At 37.2% G+C, this 19,432-nt stretch overlaps 1 protein-coding gene across 2 annotated transcripts in view; it reads right to left on the bottom strand.

Moving 5' to 3' along the window:
* Nucleotides 1-19,432, bottom strand: part of KIAA1328 (KIAA1328 ortholog) — a 240,066-nt gene that overhangs the window by 202,160 nt on the left and 18,474 nt on the right. For both annotated transcript variants that reach the window (XM_037033175.1, XM_037033184.1), the window contains exon 5: nt 7,808-7,923. In XM_037033175.1, coding sequence (XP_036889070.1) covers nt 7,808-7,923 — 116 coding nt within the window. The remainder of the gene's footprint in view (nt 1-7,807; nt 7,924-19,432) is intronic.

The following is a 19,432-nucleotide window of genomic DNA, read 5'->3' as shown; positions in this document are numbered from 1 at the left end:
AGGTTAGTTTCTGATTTCAATCCATTGTGATCGGAGAACATGCTTGATATTATTTCAATTTTCTTGCATTTGCTGAGACTTGTTTTGTGTCCTACCATATGGTCTATCTTTGAAAATGTTCCACGTGCATTTGAAAAGAATGTATATTTTGCTTCTTTGGGGTGAAAGATCCTATATACATCAATTAAGTCCATTTGATCTATAGTGTCATTCAGTGTCACAATATCCTTGTTGATTCTTTGTTCAGAAGATCTATCCTATGATGACAGTGGGGTGTTAAAAATCCCCTATGATTACTGGATGTTCCAGTCACAGTGATAAGACAAGAAATAGAAATAAAAGGCACCCAAATTGGAAAGGAGGAAGTAAAACTGTCATTATTTGCAGACAACATGATAGTGCACATAGAAAACTCTATGGTATCCACCAAAAAGTTACCTGACTTAATAAGAAAATTTGGTAAAATAGCAGTATACAAAGTCAATATTTAGATATCAATGACACTTTTATACCCCAACAATGAAATATCAGAGAGAGAAACTAGGAAAAAAATCTCACTTACTATCGCAATCAGAAAAACAGAGTATCTAGGAATAAATTTAACCAAGAAGGTAAAAGACCTGTACTTGGAAAACTATAGAACACTGAAGAAAGATCTTAAGGAAGATACAAATAAATGGATACATATACCATGTTCATAGATTAGAAGAATTAACACCATTAAAATGTCTATACTACCCAAAGCAATTTATAGATTCAACACAATTTCTATTAAAATACCAATGGCATATTTCAAAGATATGAAACAGATATACCAAAATGTATATGCAACTAAAACAGACCCCAAATAGCCTCAACAATCTTGAGAAAGAAGAATAAAGTTGGAGGGATTGCAATACCTGATATCAAACTATACTACAAGACCACTGCAATCAAAACAGGCTGATACTGGCATAAGAACAGACACATAGATCGATGAAACAGAATAGAGAGCCCAGAAATAAACCTACGTCTCTATGGTCAATTAACATTTGACAGAGGGGGCACAAGCATACAGTGGAGTAAAAACAGTCTCTTCAATAAATAATTTTGGGAGAACTGGACCAATACATGCAGAACAATGAAACTAGATCACCAACATACACCATATACCAAAATAAACTCAAAATGGATAAAAGATTTAAATATAAGTCATGACACCATAGAAGTTCCAGTGGAAAACATAGACAGGAAAATTTCAGATATCCCACGTAGCAATATTTTTGCTGATATATCCCTAGGACAAGGGAAATAAGGGAAAACATAAACAAATGAGACTAGATCAAATTAAAAAGTTTATGTATGACTAAAGAAACCATCATCAAAATGAAAAAGGAACTGACTGAAACAGAGAACATATTTGTCAATGATATACTAGATAAGGGTTTACTCTCCAAAATATATAAAGAACTCATCCACCCAACACCAGGAAGACAAATAATCCAATTAAAAAGTGGGCAAAGGACCTGAACAGACACTTCTCCACGGAGGACATACAGAAGGCCCATAGACATATACAGACATGCTGAACATCACTAGCCATCAGAGAGATGCAAATTAAAACCTCAATAAGATACCACTTCACACCTGTCAGAATGGCCATCATTGGTAAGTCAATAAACAACTGCTGGCAAAGATGCAGACAAAAGGGAACCCTAGTGCACTGTTGGTGGGAATGCAGACTGGTGCAGCCACTGTGAAAAACAGTATGGAATTTCTTCAGAAATCTAAAAATGGAACTGTGTTTTGACATGTCAGTTCCACTGGTGGGATTATTCCCTAAGAATCCTGAAACACCAATTCAAAAGATTCTATGCACACCAAAGTTCATAGCAGCACAATTTACTATAGCCAAGTGTTAGATGCAGCCTAAATGCCTGCCCATCAGTAAATGAGTGGATCAAAAAACTGTGGTACGTTTATATAATGAAATACTCTGTAGCACAAAGAAAGAAGGAACTCCTACCTTTTGTGACAGCATGGATGGAACTGGAGAATATTATGCTAAATGAAATAAGCCAGTCAGTGAAAGACAAATACCATATGATCTCACTATAAGAATCTAATGAACAAAATATACTGATGAACAAAATAGAACCATGGGCATGGAAAGATGGAAGACTGACAGTGACCAGAGGGGTGGGGGTAGAGGGTTAATAGTGGACAGAAGGGAAAGGTACTAGTCAAAGAGCATGTATGAATGACCCACAGACATGGACAACAGTGTGGGAATTGACTGTGAGAACGGGGGTTGGGCTGGGTGCAGGAAGACAGAGGGGGAAAACGGGACAACTCTAATAGAATAACAATTAAAAAGTTAAAAAAATAAAAATAAATAAAAATTTTAAAAAAGAAAGAAAACAGACTAGTAGGATTAAAACACACACACCCACACACTTCTGTCAGTCTGGTTTCTGGGACAGGAATACCTGGTTTCTTCCCAATGAGCACTCAACAGGCATATGTAGTACAGAGAGGCTTCCTCTTTCACAGAAATTAGAAGATAAAGCCAAGAACATATCAATTTCACTCTATTACGTGGCCTTCTAAGCAGTGTAAGCAGTTGCATAACCTAATGAAAATCAACCCCCAGTGAAGAAAGGCGCAAAAATGAGAAACAGAGGAGCTACTCATCTCATCCCTCATTCCTGTGAGTCAGAGTAATAAGGAGAATTACTATCTCTCTTCTAGTACCTACTACGTACAAGACACTGCTAGGTTCTGTACACACACAATGAAGAGAAAATCACATTTCGGCAGGCCTGCAGAAAAGGCATTATCAGCTATCCACATATGACAGATGAAAAGAGAGACTCCAGGAAGTTCAGGAGCTTTCCCAAGGGCAGAGAGGCAGTCAGCCCTAGAACAAAATTTACACCGTAAAGCCCACAGTGCTTGCTTCTCTATCAAAGGACCTGAACAAGACAATATGGTATTTGTCTTGCTTCTCTATCACTTCTCTTGCTATGCCCGTTCAAAGAGCGAAGTCAGCAAACACCAGACTTCACTTTCCTCCTGTAAGCTTTTGATATCATCCTGACCTAAGATATATGTTCTAGAAATATAACTAGCTCAAATATTAATCAACTTTTCTAATGACTATATCCTGTCTCACACTATACATGCTAACATATTTCAGAATTATTTCTATTGGAACAGTAGGCATATTTCTCTTTTGAAGTTTCAGATTTACCTCTCCTTTCAAACTCATTTAGCTATGCAAAAATATACAACGTTCATCAGACTGCTTGACTTTGTAAATGGCACATTCATTTACATAGCTAAGTTCTCAGAAAATAAGCTTTCTCTGTGCAAAGATGGAAAATTACCAAGAATTTTTAACTTTTAGTAATAATTCTCTATTTGCTGTAAGAACAAATCCTTCAAAGGCCTGATCCAAATGCAAACATGTAAAATACCTTTTTTCATATTTTTACCAAGAGACTAGTCTGTGTTTGTATAATAGATCGACATATAAAATTATTAGAACTTTTAAAATGGATACGCATAAATTTAGTATAAAACATCCTTAAAATGCCAAAAATCAGAAATCATATCGTTCCTCATATAGAAATAGACATTAAAAATGACCTGAAATGATCAGATTTCATGTATATTAAGAGTCTGAATCATTCATAATAGGTAATGTATCTGTAGTTAAAATTATATTGTTTTAAATTATAACCTTGTGTTATGTTTCTAAGTTTTATAGAGTTTCATGTACAATAACATCATCTAGATTAACCTTTGTCAGGTTTGTGCTGGTAAAGGAGATTTATACCTGAGCAATGTACTTGGAATAAAAACCTCAGTTGTCATTGTTTTTAGTATCTTCCTTTCTCCCTTTGACAAATTCCACAAATACCACCTATCTTCTGTTGATCAAAAAAAATCTTAAACTAATTATGTTAACTAAACCATTTCAGTTATTGATAATGGTCTAACATTTACTCCCATCTTCATTCACAATAATCAAAAAGGCTGAAGTCAAATTCCCACAAACCATGTGAAAATAGGTCTATGTCACATGGCTTAAGTCTTTGGCTTTACTTACATGCCTCTTCCTTTCCCTTTTAGCTTAAATGATAGAGCAGGGGTCAGCAAGCTCTTCTGTAGACGGGTGGATAGTAAATACTGCAGGCTATGTAGGCTATGCAGGGCCTTGGTTGCAACTATTCAACCTGCAGTCGCAGTGCCAAAGCAGCCATAGACAATACATGAATGAAGAGATCTGGCTGGATTCAGCTGGCGCCCTACTGGATAGGCCCACAGCAGCAGGCTGATGACCCCTGAGCTAAGTCATGAGGGAACCAGGAAAAACTGTCTCACTAGGATCACCTGAGGCATCTCAATATTTAGCTGGGCAGGAAGAAACCATTCAGGGCCATACTGATTTTAAATGGCTTCAGCACTAAATGCAGTTAATCTTGACCCAAAGAGTGCTAAATGCAATAGTCCACCAAAATTAGATTCTACTTTTCCAGATAACCATACATTTTTATTAAATATATCACCAGATACACAAAGCCCCACTCCATGCCAGGCTCTCTAAATTGTTTGCTTCCTCCCTCTCTCACCTTATTTCCGTAACTCACTCCCAGTCCACTGGACATAATAATAATAATAATTATTATTTTTTGCTCAGGAAGGTCAAGGTAACACCACCTCCACCCTATGTAAAAAGTGGTTTTTATTTCCCCTACTTCGGCTACCAGACAGTTGGAGGTTGACTTCATTCTTAACCTCCTCCCCCATTGCTGCTTTCTATTATATCAATCGGACACGGTAAATGCTCACTCTCTCAGCCTCTCTAGCAGCTTAGCATGGCCAAGTAATAAAGTTTAGGACAATAAATATCTCGTGAAAGACTGCTGGGGGTGGGGCATGGGGGTGGAGAGGGGTACTCTGAGAAAGATTTTATGTTTTTTAAAAAAGTAGAGGGAGTTACAACTGCCAGAATCTCTTCCTCCCCCTTTCTTCCTACCTCCATGCAAACGTGATACCTGGAATGGGAGCGACCACTTTGCAGCCCAGAATTCTGCCCCGTTAGAAGAGCTAAGGGAATCGCAGAGGTCCCGCACGAAAACTATACCCAGCGAACCCATGCTAGAAGCCACGCATCTCCAGAGCTGTCGCATGGGGAAAAAACAGAACCCTGCAAAGCAAATGTGTGTTACAGACAAAAGCATTCCTAATCTACCTTTTATGAAAGAGCTACGGTCCCGAGACACCACTACTCCTCGTGAGAAGTGAACAGACCAAACTGGTGGAGCACAGTCCGTCATGAACTCTGACCGAACAGCAGTACTTTAACCTAGAGAGAAAAGTAGCAGGAAGAGGGTCTGGCCTGAGGTTGACAACCTGGGCAATAAGGCCAATGAGGGCAAGAAGAGAGAAGGCTCAGGAAGAGTATTCAAACACTAAAGGGATCTAGAAAATTGAAAAAGTACTTCTTTAGAATTGTGGGGTCAGTAAGCCTTCTGAATGTTCTACTCAGCCAATCAAATCTGAGAATTCTGATTATATTACAATCATGTATGTACTCCTACTTTTTGAAAAATACAAATTCATAAGTCATTTTTATATTTATATTTTATGTTTTCCGAGCTGATCAATTTACCTTTATGTTTCTATTTTTCTAGTATTCAGAAAGGTATAGTTACTGTCAATACATCATCATTTTTTGGCCCTTGAAGAACCTTTGAAATAATTAATAACAATCATGTTAATGGTGATACTGACATCTATAAGGACACAAGATTTCTCAAGCACACTAGTTTATCTGGCAGATCCATCACCCTAACTTTAGGGACAGTCCCTTCTCTTTTTATATCAATGCCACTACAAAAAACATTAAAAAATAAGTAATGCTACCTAGTCAAAAGAAACTTCAGAACTGATTATTTTAACTCACATATACCTTAGAATATAATTCTTAAGTTAAAATACTGGTTCTTATTTTACTTTCTTAAAATTATATATGAAGGGGAACCCCCACAAAAATGGAATTATCTCCTGGAGGGTGGGGTGCCTTGTAGTACAGGCTTCCCCTGCTGGATTAATGTTCCAGGAACCCATCTGTATCAGTGCACCAGCTGGCTTTGTTGAGAGGCTGGGTTCAGCTCCAGTGAATTTTTTGGAAGACTCAACGCGCTTGCCCATTTCATGATGGGTGATTTAAGAGCACACCTGCCCACACAGTGCTGAGCATTCAGCAGTTTTTTACCAAAAGTGGCGTGACCCCTATGCCCCACCCTCTCAGTTCACCTGCTCTTGCCCTGAAGAGACTTTTTTTGTTTCCCCAGATGAAAAAATCCTCAAAGAGAAACATTTTACTGATGTGAAAAGGGTGAAACAAAAAATGGCAGAAACATTAAAAAGCATCAAAATTGATAAGTTCAAAAACTGTTTTTAGCAATGGAAAAAAGTCTCCATAAGTGTACTAACTGAGAGTACCTAGAAGATGACTGAAGTTTAAATATGACAAATAAGCACACAATTTTAATAAATTCTTTTTTTTGGGGGGGTCCCCTTCATATATGTATATACAAATGTGTGTGTGTACACACATACATATAGAGATATATATGTGTTATACATAGCCATGCACCACTTAACTTGGGGATATATTAAAAAACTGCTTCACTGGGTGATTTCACTGTATGTAAACATCATAGAGTGCACTTACACAGACCTAGATGGTACAGTCTAATACACACCTATGTCACAAGCCTGTACAATGTGTTACTGCTCCAAACAACACGAGATTAAATCAAGCACACAGGAAAATGATGCGATCAAGGGACAAGGTGAACACGAGGTATGAGGTTGATGCTTGTGTAACATGGCACACTGAAGGCAAAACTCTTTTTAAGTAGAAAGAATACACTGTAAAATAAAAATAAAAAGTGTAGTCCAGCAAATATATTTACCAGCAATAGTCATTTACTATCATTTCCCAGTATGATTTCCCAGTATGATGTACTGTACATAATTGTATGAGCTGCACTTTTGTATGGCCAGCGGCACAGTAGTTTCGTCTACACCAGCATCACCACAAACATGGGAGCAACGCATTCCACTATGACATTGGGATGGCCGTGACCTCACTAGATGACAGGACTTTTTCAGCCCCATGATAATCTTGTGGGGCCATGTTTGTGTATTAGGTACGTCACTAACCAAAACACTATGCTGTACATGACTGTATGAACACACACTCAAGCACACACACACACACACCCCTCCCCAATTCTAATGCCAATAGTTTTCTCCTCAATGAGGATAGTTTGGGGGCATTTTGCTGCCGTGTAAAACACTTATCAATTACAACACCTATAAATCTCCATAGACTTTTAAAAATGTTTATGATTTCAGAGTAGAATTACTTAGGACTGTCAAAGCTTTAGCTGGAAAGAATACCAAATACAAAGAAGTTTCAGGCTCAACTGTAGTAGTGGAACAGAAGAATTTAATAAAGTTCCAGCACTATATTTTAGTGCCCAAATTTCTTACTGTCTTTCTCCGTTGACAAACGGGCGCTCCACAGCAGAATAGCGGCCACAGGACAGCTGGGTGGCGAACCACGCACCAAGGAGGCAACAGTACATGCTGCCCAGCGTCGTTCTGCCTGCCTAGGAATGGCAGCCCATGTAGACTTATCCTGTTGTAAATCAGAGCAATTATTTATTTCTCTGACATTTGCATATTCTTCATAAAAGGGTCAAACTTCCTGCAGGTTAAAAAATGGAACTTTAAAAAAGGATATCTTCCCTTTCTTTGATGATCAGTTCATTCTGTTCTTCCAACTGTTTGATCTTCTTCTCAAATGACTCCTGCTCAGCTTTGAGTCGTTCTTCTGTCACCTCCTTTTCCTCACTCACTCTGCAAGGAGAAAAGAAAGTGCCTATGAGAATGAAGCGGAACAGGTGCTGACAGCTGCAGTTCACCAAAACTAGACTTCTTCCAGAGGAATGCTTACCTCTTTCAGAGGTTTCTTCAGGGGTACTCTATGTATTTTTTCATTTTTAAGTATACTTTATTGATTCTGCTATTACAGTTTCCCACTTCTTCCCCTTTGCTCCCCTCCATCCGGTGCTCCCTTTCCCTCCAGTAATCCCCCCATTAGTTCATGCCCACCTTTTATAAGGCAATCTTTCACACCTTTGCAATAAAATATGGACGTGAGTTTAAAATCAAGAAAGTTATCAGAAGTATCTTAAATATGGAAAGTCCAACATAAGACATAGTTTCCCAATTATAATGTAGGACAGAAAAATATCCAATTTTTAAAATATTAGGTTTCATTTCTTCAATTGCAAAATAGTCAAATTATTTTATTTTACATATTTTTATACTTTTTTAAAAATATTTTATTTATTTATTTTTAGAGCAAGGGGAAGGGACGGAGAGAGGGAGAGAAATGGGTGGCTGCCTCCCATATGTCCCAAACCATGGACCTAGCCCACAACCCAGGTACATGCCCAGACTGGGAATCGAACCAGCACTCCCCTGGTCTATAGGCTGAAGCTCAATCCACTGAGCCACAAAAGTCAGGGTTAGATATTTTTTATACTTTTACTTAAATACTGTCAATGCCATAAACATATAAACCACTTAAATGTGTCACTAAATATACATAGGAATTTTACTCTGTTCTTCAGGTACTGATATCCTGCATTCCTCAGTGATACAAATGACTAGGCTAGAGTAAAAACACACATGAACATAAAAATTTTACATTACATTTATTCTTAGCCTAAAAGAATTTTAAAGTTAAAAAGGCTAACCCCAAATTTTTGATTCTTTAATGTCTAATTCTGAAAAGTATTCAGTTTGATCCTACCAAAAAGGGGTGGTCCTTAATAAGAACAATAAAGGAATAAAAATAGCTTTAAAAAACCCCACCGAAACAACTAAACAACATTCAAGCTTATTTAAAATGAGAACCCTGACTTTCACGTTACTCTGTGCACCCAGATGTTGGCGCTCAGGTTCTGTTACTCGTGCTTGTTTCCCCAGAGAGAGCACCATACATTTATCCTACAGCCTCACACAGGGACGTAAGTGAAATCCACAGGGAATCCAAACCTTTCCTTCGAGCTCCTAAATTTGCTTCTCCCAGAATCCTCTTCTACCAGAACAATTTCTGAATGACATGAACTCTACAGCTTTTCCTCTCGTTAGCCTTTTGGTAGAAATATTGAAATCAATGATGCCAATAAAACAGAATAAAAATTAGAATTTTAGAGTGTTCAAGAGTTGATTGCATTTTCTTTGAAATATTTGTGTGAAATGCATAGCACACAGCAGTGTTAATAAAATAGGTTTATTTCTTCTTGCTTATCTTGACATTCAAATCATTTTCTCAACCCTATTATTTATGATTAGCATAAGATTAGACTGATGAATAGTACTGAGGCCCTTCTTTCTAAGAAGGTAATCGCTAAAACGGATATAATTACAAGGAATCCAGACAACTAAACAAAGAACAAATATACCTATATGCAGAGGATTTGTGCTCCTGCCTTGTACTATCAAATTTCCCTTAACATTGCACTAAACACGGAGATTATCTCTAGAGCCTGCCAGGTCAGAGACACAGGCGCACCCCAACACTTACTCAGTCCCTTTGTCCAACCTGAAAGAGATCCACGTGAACTCTAGGGCACTGGGGCACAACTGCCTGTACATACATCCCATAATGCCAGAGTCTATGAGGAGCTTTTCCCAAAACTTAAACTCTTCTATCCAGAAAAATTTATCACTACCCTATTTAAACAGGGGTTTTTTGGTCTTTTCTGTTATGCTGCTGTGATTAGACTACCCTTTAGCAATTATTACGCTCTGGAAGGCTATAAAATTAACAAGCAACACTCACAGAGCTTCTCTGTGGCCCATTAAAATAGTTAATATAAGCAAGTACATTAATACAGCTTTTGAATACAGAGGACTTGCCAATAAGACCATCTCAAGATTTGACATTCACTATGAAATGTGTCTTCTTGTTTAATTTATGTTCAATAATATTTCCCATGAGGTATGTGCTAGAGAAAATGTCTGGTATCGTGATCTACATTTTTCATCAAAGCATCCTCCAACCACAAACTAGCATAAAAAGACTTAATCCTCTATCTCATTTAAAGTATAGCAACCAGTTAATTAACAATATGAGAAGCTAAGTACAGAAAAGGGAAATATTTAACTAATAGGACAAAAAGGTTAAAACTGACAAAAGGATATTCCCAGAGATGGTTTGTTAATTATTTACAAAGAGGACAATAGCCTATTCATAAAGTAAAATTGCTAGCATTTATTTAATGCCTCTGAGTATTTCTCAAAAACTTCCACAAAATGTACTGTTATCTAACAAAAACAGAGAATCCATACCCTCATGATTGGGTGGTTGGGCTGAAAATTGTGCTGAGAATACTGACTTTCTTTGAAATCTTATGTTTTAGCTCAAATATCCCTGAATATTTGAGCTAAATACAAAAATATATAAAATATTTTATATTTTCTCCATACAACTATCTTTTTCTGCTTCTAAAAGTTTTCCCACACCCATGTATTCTAAGTTTTTTAGAAAAACTAATGTTCTAGAAAGAGATTTATTATGTGGCTATGCATACCCCTGATGTTCTTCTAGATACTCTAGAAAAGGGTACTCACACACTAATGTGAAAGACAAGGTCAAGTCAGCAAAACGTCTATCCCGAAGGGAATTACAGCTCACCCAGGGGTCAACCCAATAAATCTCTTCCCTTATTTAACATCTTGCATTTGCGACCTGGATAATTCTGGCTGCATTTTATAAATCCTGAATACCAGCTTAGTGGGTAAGACTTGGAGAAGGAAGGAACAGATTTCACTGGACATGTAGCAAACAGAAAGGGCCCTATTGTTTTCAAGCAAAGTGGCCCTGGCTGGGTGGCTTATTTGGAGTGTTGTCCCATACAGAATAAGGCTTCAGGTTCAGTTCCTGGTCAGGGCACATACCTAGGTTGTGGGTTTGATCCTCGGTTGGGGCGCATATGTGATGCAACTGACTGATGTTTCTCCCTCACATTGATGTTTGTCTTGTCTGTCTCTCTCGCTCTCCTTTCTCTCTCTCTAAAAATCAACTAACATATCCTCGGGTGAGGATTAAAAAAAAAAGTAAACACATAGTAAAAAGAATGCTTTTCATTATTAAAAATATTTCAGTGATATCATCTTAATATCCTCTTTACAAATTTTAACATTTGGCTATTGTCTAAAATGTACTGTCTAAAGGAACAGAGCTGCTTTAAGAAATCACAGATAGCAATCGATGTCAAAAGGGCTCTAAGAACTATGAAGTAATACTGAATGAATGTAGATGTAAAAATCCTCAACAAAATGCTACCAAACAGAATTCAGCAGCATAAAAAAGGATGAAACATCATGACCAACTGGGATTTGTTCCAGAAATGAAAAGTCGATGTAATACTCAAATATCAAGTAATGTATCAATAATACAATATATTAAGAAAATACAGGACAAAAACTACATGATCATCTATTTGAATGTAGAAGAGACTTTAAAAAAAACCCGATGATTCAAAATTTTCAAAAAAAGAAAATAGGAAGGTAAAATGTTCCTCACCCTGAAAAAGGCCATTGATGAAAAACTTACATGTAATACCATATTTCATGTTAAGTCTGAATTCTTTCCTCCTATGACCATGAACAGAACAAGGGTATCTGCTCTCGCCACTTCGATTCAACACTGCACTGGAGATTATAATCAGGGTAATAAGGTAGGAAAAAACAAATGAAAGGCATCTAAATTTTAAAGGAAGAAGTAAAACCATCTCTATATCAGGACATGATTTTGGACACAGAAAATCTAAGAAATCCACTGAAAAATTATTACAACTAATGAAAGAGTTCATTAAGGTTTCAGGATACAAGGTCGATGTACAAAAATCAGTTGTTTACACACTAGCAGTGAACAATCCACCCCCCCCACCAGTCCAAATTAAGGAAATATTTGCATTTAAATACAATTAAATTTACATTTGCAAACAGAAATACAATACAAAGAAATAAATTCAGGAGAAGCAATACTTATATACTGAAAATTACAAAACACCGTTGAAAGAAACTAAGGATCTAAGTAGACAGGAAGACATTTCCATGTTCATGACTAGAAGGCAGCATTATAAGGACAGCAGTACTACATTGATCCTCATATTCGACTCAATCGCTATCAAAATTTCAGCTGGTTTACCTGCAGAAACTGACAAGACTGTCTTATCTGAAAATTCATATGAAAATGAAAAGGACTCCTGGCTGGGGTAGCTCAGTGGATTGAGCATGGGCTGTGAACCAAAGGATCAAGGTTCAATTCCCAGTCAGGGCACATGCCTGGGTTGTAGGCCAGTTCCCAGCAGGGGACACACGAGAGGCAACCATACATTGATATTTCTCTCCCTCTCTCTTTCCCTTCCCCTCTAAAGATAAATAAATAAAATCTTTGTAAAAAATGAAAGGGATTCAACTATACCTTGAAAAAAATGAAGGACTCACATTTTCCAGTTTCAAAGCTTACTAGAAAATGACAGTTATCAAGACATACAGATCAACAGAACAAACATAAACACTCACATTTACAGCAAACTCATTTTACAACCAGGTACCAAGAAAACCAAAGGGAAAGAATAGTCTTTTCAACGAATGGTGACCAGAGGACTTGCTATTCACATGTAAAAATCTAAAATTAAACTCAGTCCCCTCCCTATTTTACCCTATACACAAAAATTAACTGCAAATGAATCAAAGACCAAATGTAAGAATTAAAACTATAAATTCTTGGAAGAAAACATAGGCATAAATCTTTATGACCTTGGATTAGGCAATGGTTTCTTAGATATGATACCTAAAACACAAGTAATAAAAAAGTAGATAAATTTGACTTCATCAAAATTAAATACTTTTGGGCTTCAAATTACACCATCAAGAAAGTAAAAACAGCCCTGGCTGGTGTAGCTCAGTGGGTTGAGCACCGGCCTGTGAAGCAAAGGGCCGCTGGTTTGATTCCCAGTTGGGGCACATGCCTGGGTTGCAGGTCAGGACCCCAGTAGGGGACACATGAGAGGCAACCACACATTGATGTTTCTCTCTTTCTCCTTCCCTCCCCCTCTCTCTAAAAATAAATAAATAAAGTATTTTTTTTAAAAAAAAAAGAAAGTAAAAAACAGGACTTCCAGCCAAGATGGAAGCATAGGTAGACAGACACACTGTGCCTCCTTGCACAACCCAAATAAGGACAACAACAATTTAGAAACAAAATAACAACCAGAACTGACAGAAAATTGAACTGTATAGAAGTCTGACAACCAAGGAGTTAAAATAGACATATTCATCCAGACCAGTAGGTGGGGTGGAGTCAGACAGTCCAAGTGGCCCAGTGGAGAGGGGTCAAGGCACAAAAAGTGGTGGCACCGGGCACACAAGGCAGCAGTGGGCGGACCCTGGGCGTACAGGTAGTTGCTGACAGACCCTGGGCATGGGGTGGCAATGGGTGGTCCCAGGGAGGCAGCGATTGTGAAATGTGAGGTACTACATGCAAGGCAGCTAGCTGACCTGGAGCTCCTACATCTGCACACAGATAAACCAGGCAACAAGACAGACCATGCAAGACAGACCATGCAACTCAGGGTCCCAGCACAGGGAAATAAAGCCTCAAAACACCAATTTAAACACCTGTGGGGGTTGAGGTGCAGGGAGAGACTCCCAGCCTCACAGGAGAGTTCATTGGAGAGACGCACAGGGTCCTAGAACATACACAAGCCCACCCACATGGGAATCAGTACCACGAAGGCCCAGTTTGCTTGGGAGAAGTGGAGACGAAAGAGACTGAAATCTGAGAGAGCAGAGCAAGCACCATTGTTCCCTTTCAGACCCCATCCCCACCTACTGCATCACAACACAGAGACTGGGTGGCCCTGCGCTGGTGAACACCTAAGGCTCTGCCCCTTATACGTAACAGGCATGACAAGACAAAAAAAAAAGGCCCAAACAGAAGAACAGATCAAAGCTTCAGAGCAAATGCAACCAAGCAACAAAGGGATAGCCAACCTATCAAATGCATAGTTCAAAGCACTGGTGATCAGGATGCTCACAGAATTGGTTGACTTTGGTCACAAACTAGATGAAAAATGAAGGCTAAGTGAAATGAAGGAAAATGCACAGGGAATCAACAGTGGTGGGAAGAAAACTGGGACTCAAATCAATGGAGTAGACCAGAAGGAAGAGAGAAACAACCAAACAGAAAAGAATGAAAAAACAAGAATTCAAAAAAAAATGAGGAGAGGCTTAGGAACCTCCAGGACATCTTGAAACATTCCAACATCTGAATTATAGGGGTACTAGAAGGGGAAGAGGAAGAGCAACAAGTGGAAAAGTTATTTGAACAAATAATAAAAGAGAACTTCCCCAATCTGGCAAAGGAAATAGACTTCCACGTAGTCCAGGAAGCTCAGAGAGTCCCAAAGGAGGTGGACCTAAGGAGGAACACACCAAGGCACATCATAATTATATTATCCAAGATTAAAATTAGGGAGAGAATCCTAGAAGCAGCAAGAGATAAGGAGACAGTCACCTACAGAGGAGTTCCCATCAGACTGTCAGCTGATTTCTCAAAAGGGACCTTACAAACAAGAAGAGGCTGGAAAGAAATATTCCAAGTCACGAAAGGCAAGGACCTACATCCAAGATTGCTCTATCCAGCAAAGCTTTCATTTAGAATGGAAGGAGAGACAAAGTGCTTCTCAGATAACATCAAGTTAAAGGAGTTCATCATCACCAAGTCCTTATTAAATGAAATGTTAAAGGGACTTATTTAAAAAAAGATTAAAAATATGAACAGTAAAAAGACAGCAAACTCACAGTTATTAACAACCACACCTAAAACAAAAGCAGACTGAGCAAACAACTAGAACAGGCACAGAACCACAGAAATGGAGATCATATGGAGGGTTAGCAATAGGGGAGTAGAAGGAGGAGAGAGGGGGAAAAGGTAGAGAATAAGTAGCATAGACAGTAGGTAGAAAATGGGGGGGGGCAAGAATAGTGTGGGAAATGTAGAAGCTAAAGAAGTTACGACACATGGACATGAACTAAAGGGGGAAAATATGGGTGGGAGAAGGTGTTCAGGGTGGAGGGGAATGAAGTGGGGGAAATGGGACAACTCTAATAGCGTAAGCAATAAAATATATTTTAAAGAAGAAAGTAAAAAACAATATGTAGAATGAGATCAAATTTTTGCACACAATTTATTTGATAAGGGACTTTATATGAATACAGTACATAAAAAACTCTGAGAACTCAACAATAAAAAGACAAAAAAAACCCCAAAACAACTCAATTTGTAAGGACTGAATAGACTTTTCTCCAAAGAATATACACAAATACCAACAAGCACATGAAAAGATGCTCAATACCATTAGTCACTAGGAATGTATATCAAAATCACAATTAAATGCCACTTTACACCAAATAAAATGGTATAATAAAAAGACAGATAATAAATGTTAGAAAAGCTGTGGAGAAATTGGAACCCTCGTATACTGCTGGTGGGAATGTAAAATGGTGCTGACACCCTGGAGGACAGCCAGACAGTTCCTAAACAGGTTAAACATAGAGTTACTATATGAGTCAGCAATTCCATTCTTAGGTATATACCCAAGAAATAAAAACATCCACATAAAAACTAGTGAACAATGCATAACCTGAATCTAATCAAGAGAAAGTAACAGACAAATCCATATCCGGATGGATAAATCCAGAATATTAAAGAACATTCTACAAAATATCTGACTAGTGTCAAGGTCATAAAAGAATGAAAAACTATCACAGATTATAAAAGACTAAGGAGAAGTGACAACCAAACACAATGACTGAACTGGATTTCGGATCAGAAAAAATGACATTGGTGAAATGTGAATAAAGTCTATAGTTAGGTACAGTATTGCACCACTATTAATTTCTTAATTTTGGTTATTATACTATGTTTATACAAAATGTTAACAGCATGGAAAGCTGAGTGAAGTAAAAATGAAAATTCTAACTTTGTAAATTTTCTGATTTTAAAATTATTTCAAAGTAAAATGTCAAAAAAAAAGTTCCACCCAAATGTAAATAGCATGCATATAAGAAGGTAGTGGTGGAGAGGAGGGGACTGTTACAGTGATTTTACTTTTATCTGTGATTTTATTTTTTGAATAAGATGATAGTTTTAATATTTATGTAATTACAAGTACGCTAAAATTAGTGGGGGAAATAAGCTACAGAGTGACTAAAGATGTAATTCTTCTGGCCTCTGGCCTACCAGAGTAATATTGAATAATTGATAGTGTAATATTGAATAATTGAATATTGATAATATTGAAGAAAATGTTGTTCAATATTATCCAGTTCCCTTTGTTATATCTTGAATTAATCGATTACTTTAAAAACTACCAGAAAAAAATTTGGCATAACATAAAATGACAAAAAGTTACTATGTCTTCCACAGATACTTTGCAAAAGATTATCATGTACTAAATGATCTATAATTGTTTTTCAAGTAAAAGCTGATAATTAATGATAAGAATAAACACTTTCAGTTATAAAGCACTAACTTGAGAATAATCAAGTCTGAAATGTCAAATGTTCCAATTTTGAGATACCAACCTAGATAAGTAGTTTTATAAAGATTTATGGTAACCTCTGCTCTTAACTCCTCCCTTAGGTCAATGAGTCTTCCTTTCTCTTGATGATTTCAGGTTTAAGAAATCTGAATCCATTACAATAAATATTTAAAAAATAAACTATGAAAGAGACTAATAATCATAAAGAAAGGCCAAAGCTAAAAACAAATAAAGACAGACAGAAAGCTGCCTGAGAAATGAATGAAAAGCTACAGTATATACAAGGTCTGTCCAGAAAAAGTCCAGCCATTGGGAATTACGAGAATGGTCTTCACAACATCACATAACCTGGCAGCCAAGGGCAGTGAACTGGAATGCACATACATGAACGATGACAACTTCACTGTACTGGTCAGTGGGGGTGGTAGACTCTGATGAGTGAGCACGTGTACTGTGTGGCTGTCACATTCAAAATGGACAAGTAGAACCACGAATCTGCATCAAATTTTGCATTCAGCTTGAACATTCCTCCATGGAAACTATTCAAATGATTCAGAAGGCCCCAGCTATGGGCAACTGCTGATTGGCAGCTTCATCATGACAATGTGCCCACTTAAGGTATCACATCGTGCAGAGTTTTTGCTGAAACATCAAATCACCCAGGTGACTCAGCTCCCCTACAGCCCAGATTTGGCACCCTGCAACTTCTGGCATTTCCCAGAACTAAAATCACCTTTGAAGGAAAGAGATTCCAGACTGTCGATGAGATTTAAGAAAATATAGCAGGGCAGCTGATGCTGACTGCAAGAACTGTGTGAGGTGCCAACTTTGAAGTGGACTGAGGTGTCTACTTTGAAGGGGACTGAGGTGTCATTGTCCTATGTACCATGTTTCTTATATCTTTTATCTTCTTCAATAAATGTCTATTTTTCGTATTACATGGCTGGATGGCTTATGGACAAATCTTGTACTTGTGTGTCACATGTACCTACAGTTGTGCTCTTTCAACTTTTCAGAATCAAAATATGGCCCATGCATGACTCTAAGTAGACCCAGCAGAATACTCTGAGTAGACCTAGCAAGGTCAAGGAGACTGTTCACACCCACAGAGCACTGTACATGTTTCTAGAAGCCATGCAGAAAGGGAAGAAAATGTGACACAGCAATTAACCTCTTTTAGCAGTAATGTCTGGCCAGAACCAAGAGAAAGATTATTGGGTACATCTGAATTAATCAAAACATATTCTTTGAATTATAGAGCTTAGAATGGACAATCTGAAAATAAATTTTGGCATACTAACTATTCTACAGTGTTGAGATAAACTGTAGAGCAGTTTATCTCAAAGCATTCTCTGAATGCTTTGCACCTTAAACAGATGAAAAATTCCTTATTTTTTCTTGAAATATTCTATATAATCAATTATAAATACCATTCATACAAAAAATTTCCACCAGACTTCAAATGGGAAGACAAAAAAACTAAGTCACTGAAAAATTAAAGTCAATATTTTACTGCACTGCAGTGTATATTCAATTATGACAAAAAGTTATGATTAGTTTAAAAAACTAAAAGACCAGAATAAACATATAATAATGATCTACCCATTTTCCTATGGGAGACTAATGATGTTACACTTCCAATTTTTCTTCTGAGAAATGTCAAGTAGTACCAGCAAACTGTCCTTTGGGAAAGATCAGTACCCGAGCCTACAAAAGAAGCCTGTCTTCAAATGAGTCAGTGCACCAGTATTCACCGGGGAACCATGCATGCTTTGACAGTGTGGGCACAGGACAAGAAATAGGAGAGAATTTTTTAGAATTCTTTGAATATGGTTCATATACATCAAAAAAATGCAATGTGGCCAAGATTATTTAAAACTTTTTTCTTTTAAAAACTAAGCTATACTACAGTTTGTTTATTACTCTACGGCAGCAATTTTCAACATTTTTCTTCTCAAGGCACACATAAACTAATTACTAAAAGTCTGTGGCACACTGGAAATATATTTTATTTTTTTCCAATCTGAGAAAAAATGGGTATAATTTTGATTCATTCACACCAGACAGCTATTGTCATGATGGTTGTTGTCTTTTTTTAAAATTTGATAATCCACAGAAAAGAGGTTAGTGCCCCTGACCAAACAGTCAGGTATTGGAAGCCACTGCTCTAGGGTGTTCTTCCCCATCTGAAAAAGTCTCCGTTAAAAAAAAAAACCAAAAAAAACAAATGCAAATGCATGCATAAGGAAGTTATCATCTTTCAGCACAAACTACAATATTTTGCAAAGCCAATCATTTTTCAAGTCCCCATAAATGACACTGTTTTTCCCATCTATGCAAACAATGCATTAATTTTACTATAAAAGACTTTCTGAGGTCACTTAATTCAGCAATCTTGAACAAAAAGAAATCTCTCTAGCCTTATACCTCTGAAAAAGATCAATCAATATTTCACTTATCCTTCTGTAAATGTAAATCAAATACTAGACACCTCAGCAAAATGCCCTCATTTGCTCAAAACCCATATATCAAGTCACCTCTTCCACTCTCTTCCACTAACTAAATACTTAAAAAATCTCTGGTATCTATTCTCCATTAGTCTATTAATTTCTGTGTATTCCATTATTTTATTAGTGTGCTTATTACAGGTAAAAAAGTTCCCTGATCATATACAAATTATTAGGAGGCATTTGCACATTCTTAAAAAGTCATACTAGGTTTTTTAAATTAAATATATA

This window comes from Sturnira hondurensis, unplaced genomic scaffold (assembly GCF_014824575.4).
Source record: "Sturnira hondurensis isolate 20B ecotype Veracruz unplaced genomic scaffold, ASM1482457v3 Scaffold0001872, whole genome shotgun sequence".
Taxonomy (NCBI): domain Eukaryota; kingdom Metazoa; phylum Chordata; class Mammalia; order Chiroptera; family Phyllostomidae; genus Sturnira; species Sturnira hondurensis.
The sequence above is the reverse complement of the archived record's forward strand: the minus strand, read 5'-3'. Positions and strand labels throughout refer to the sequence as shown.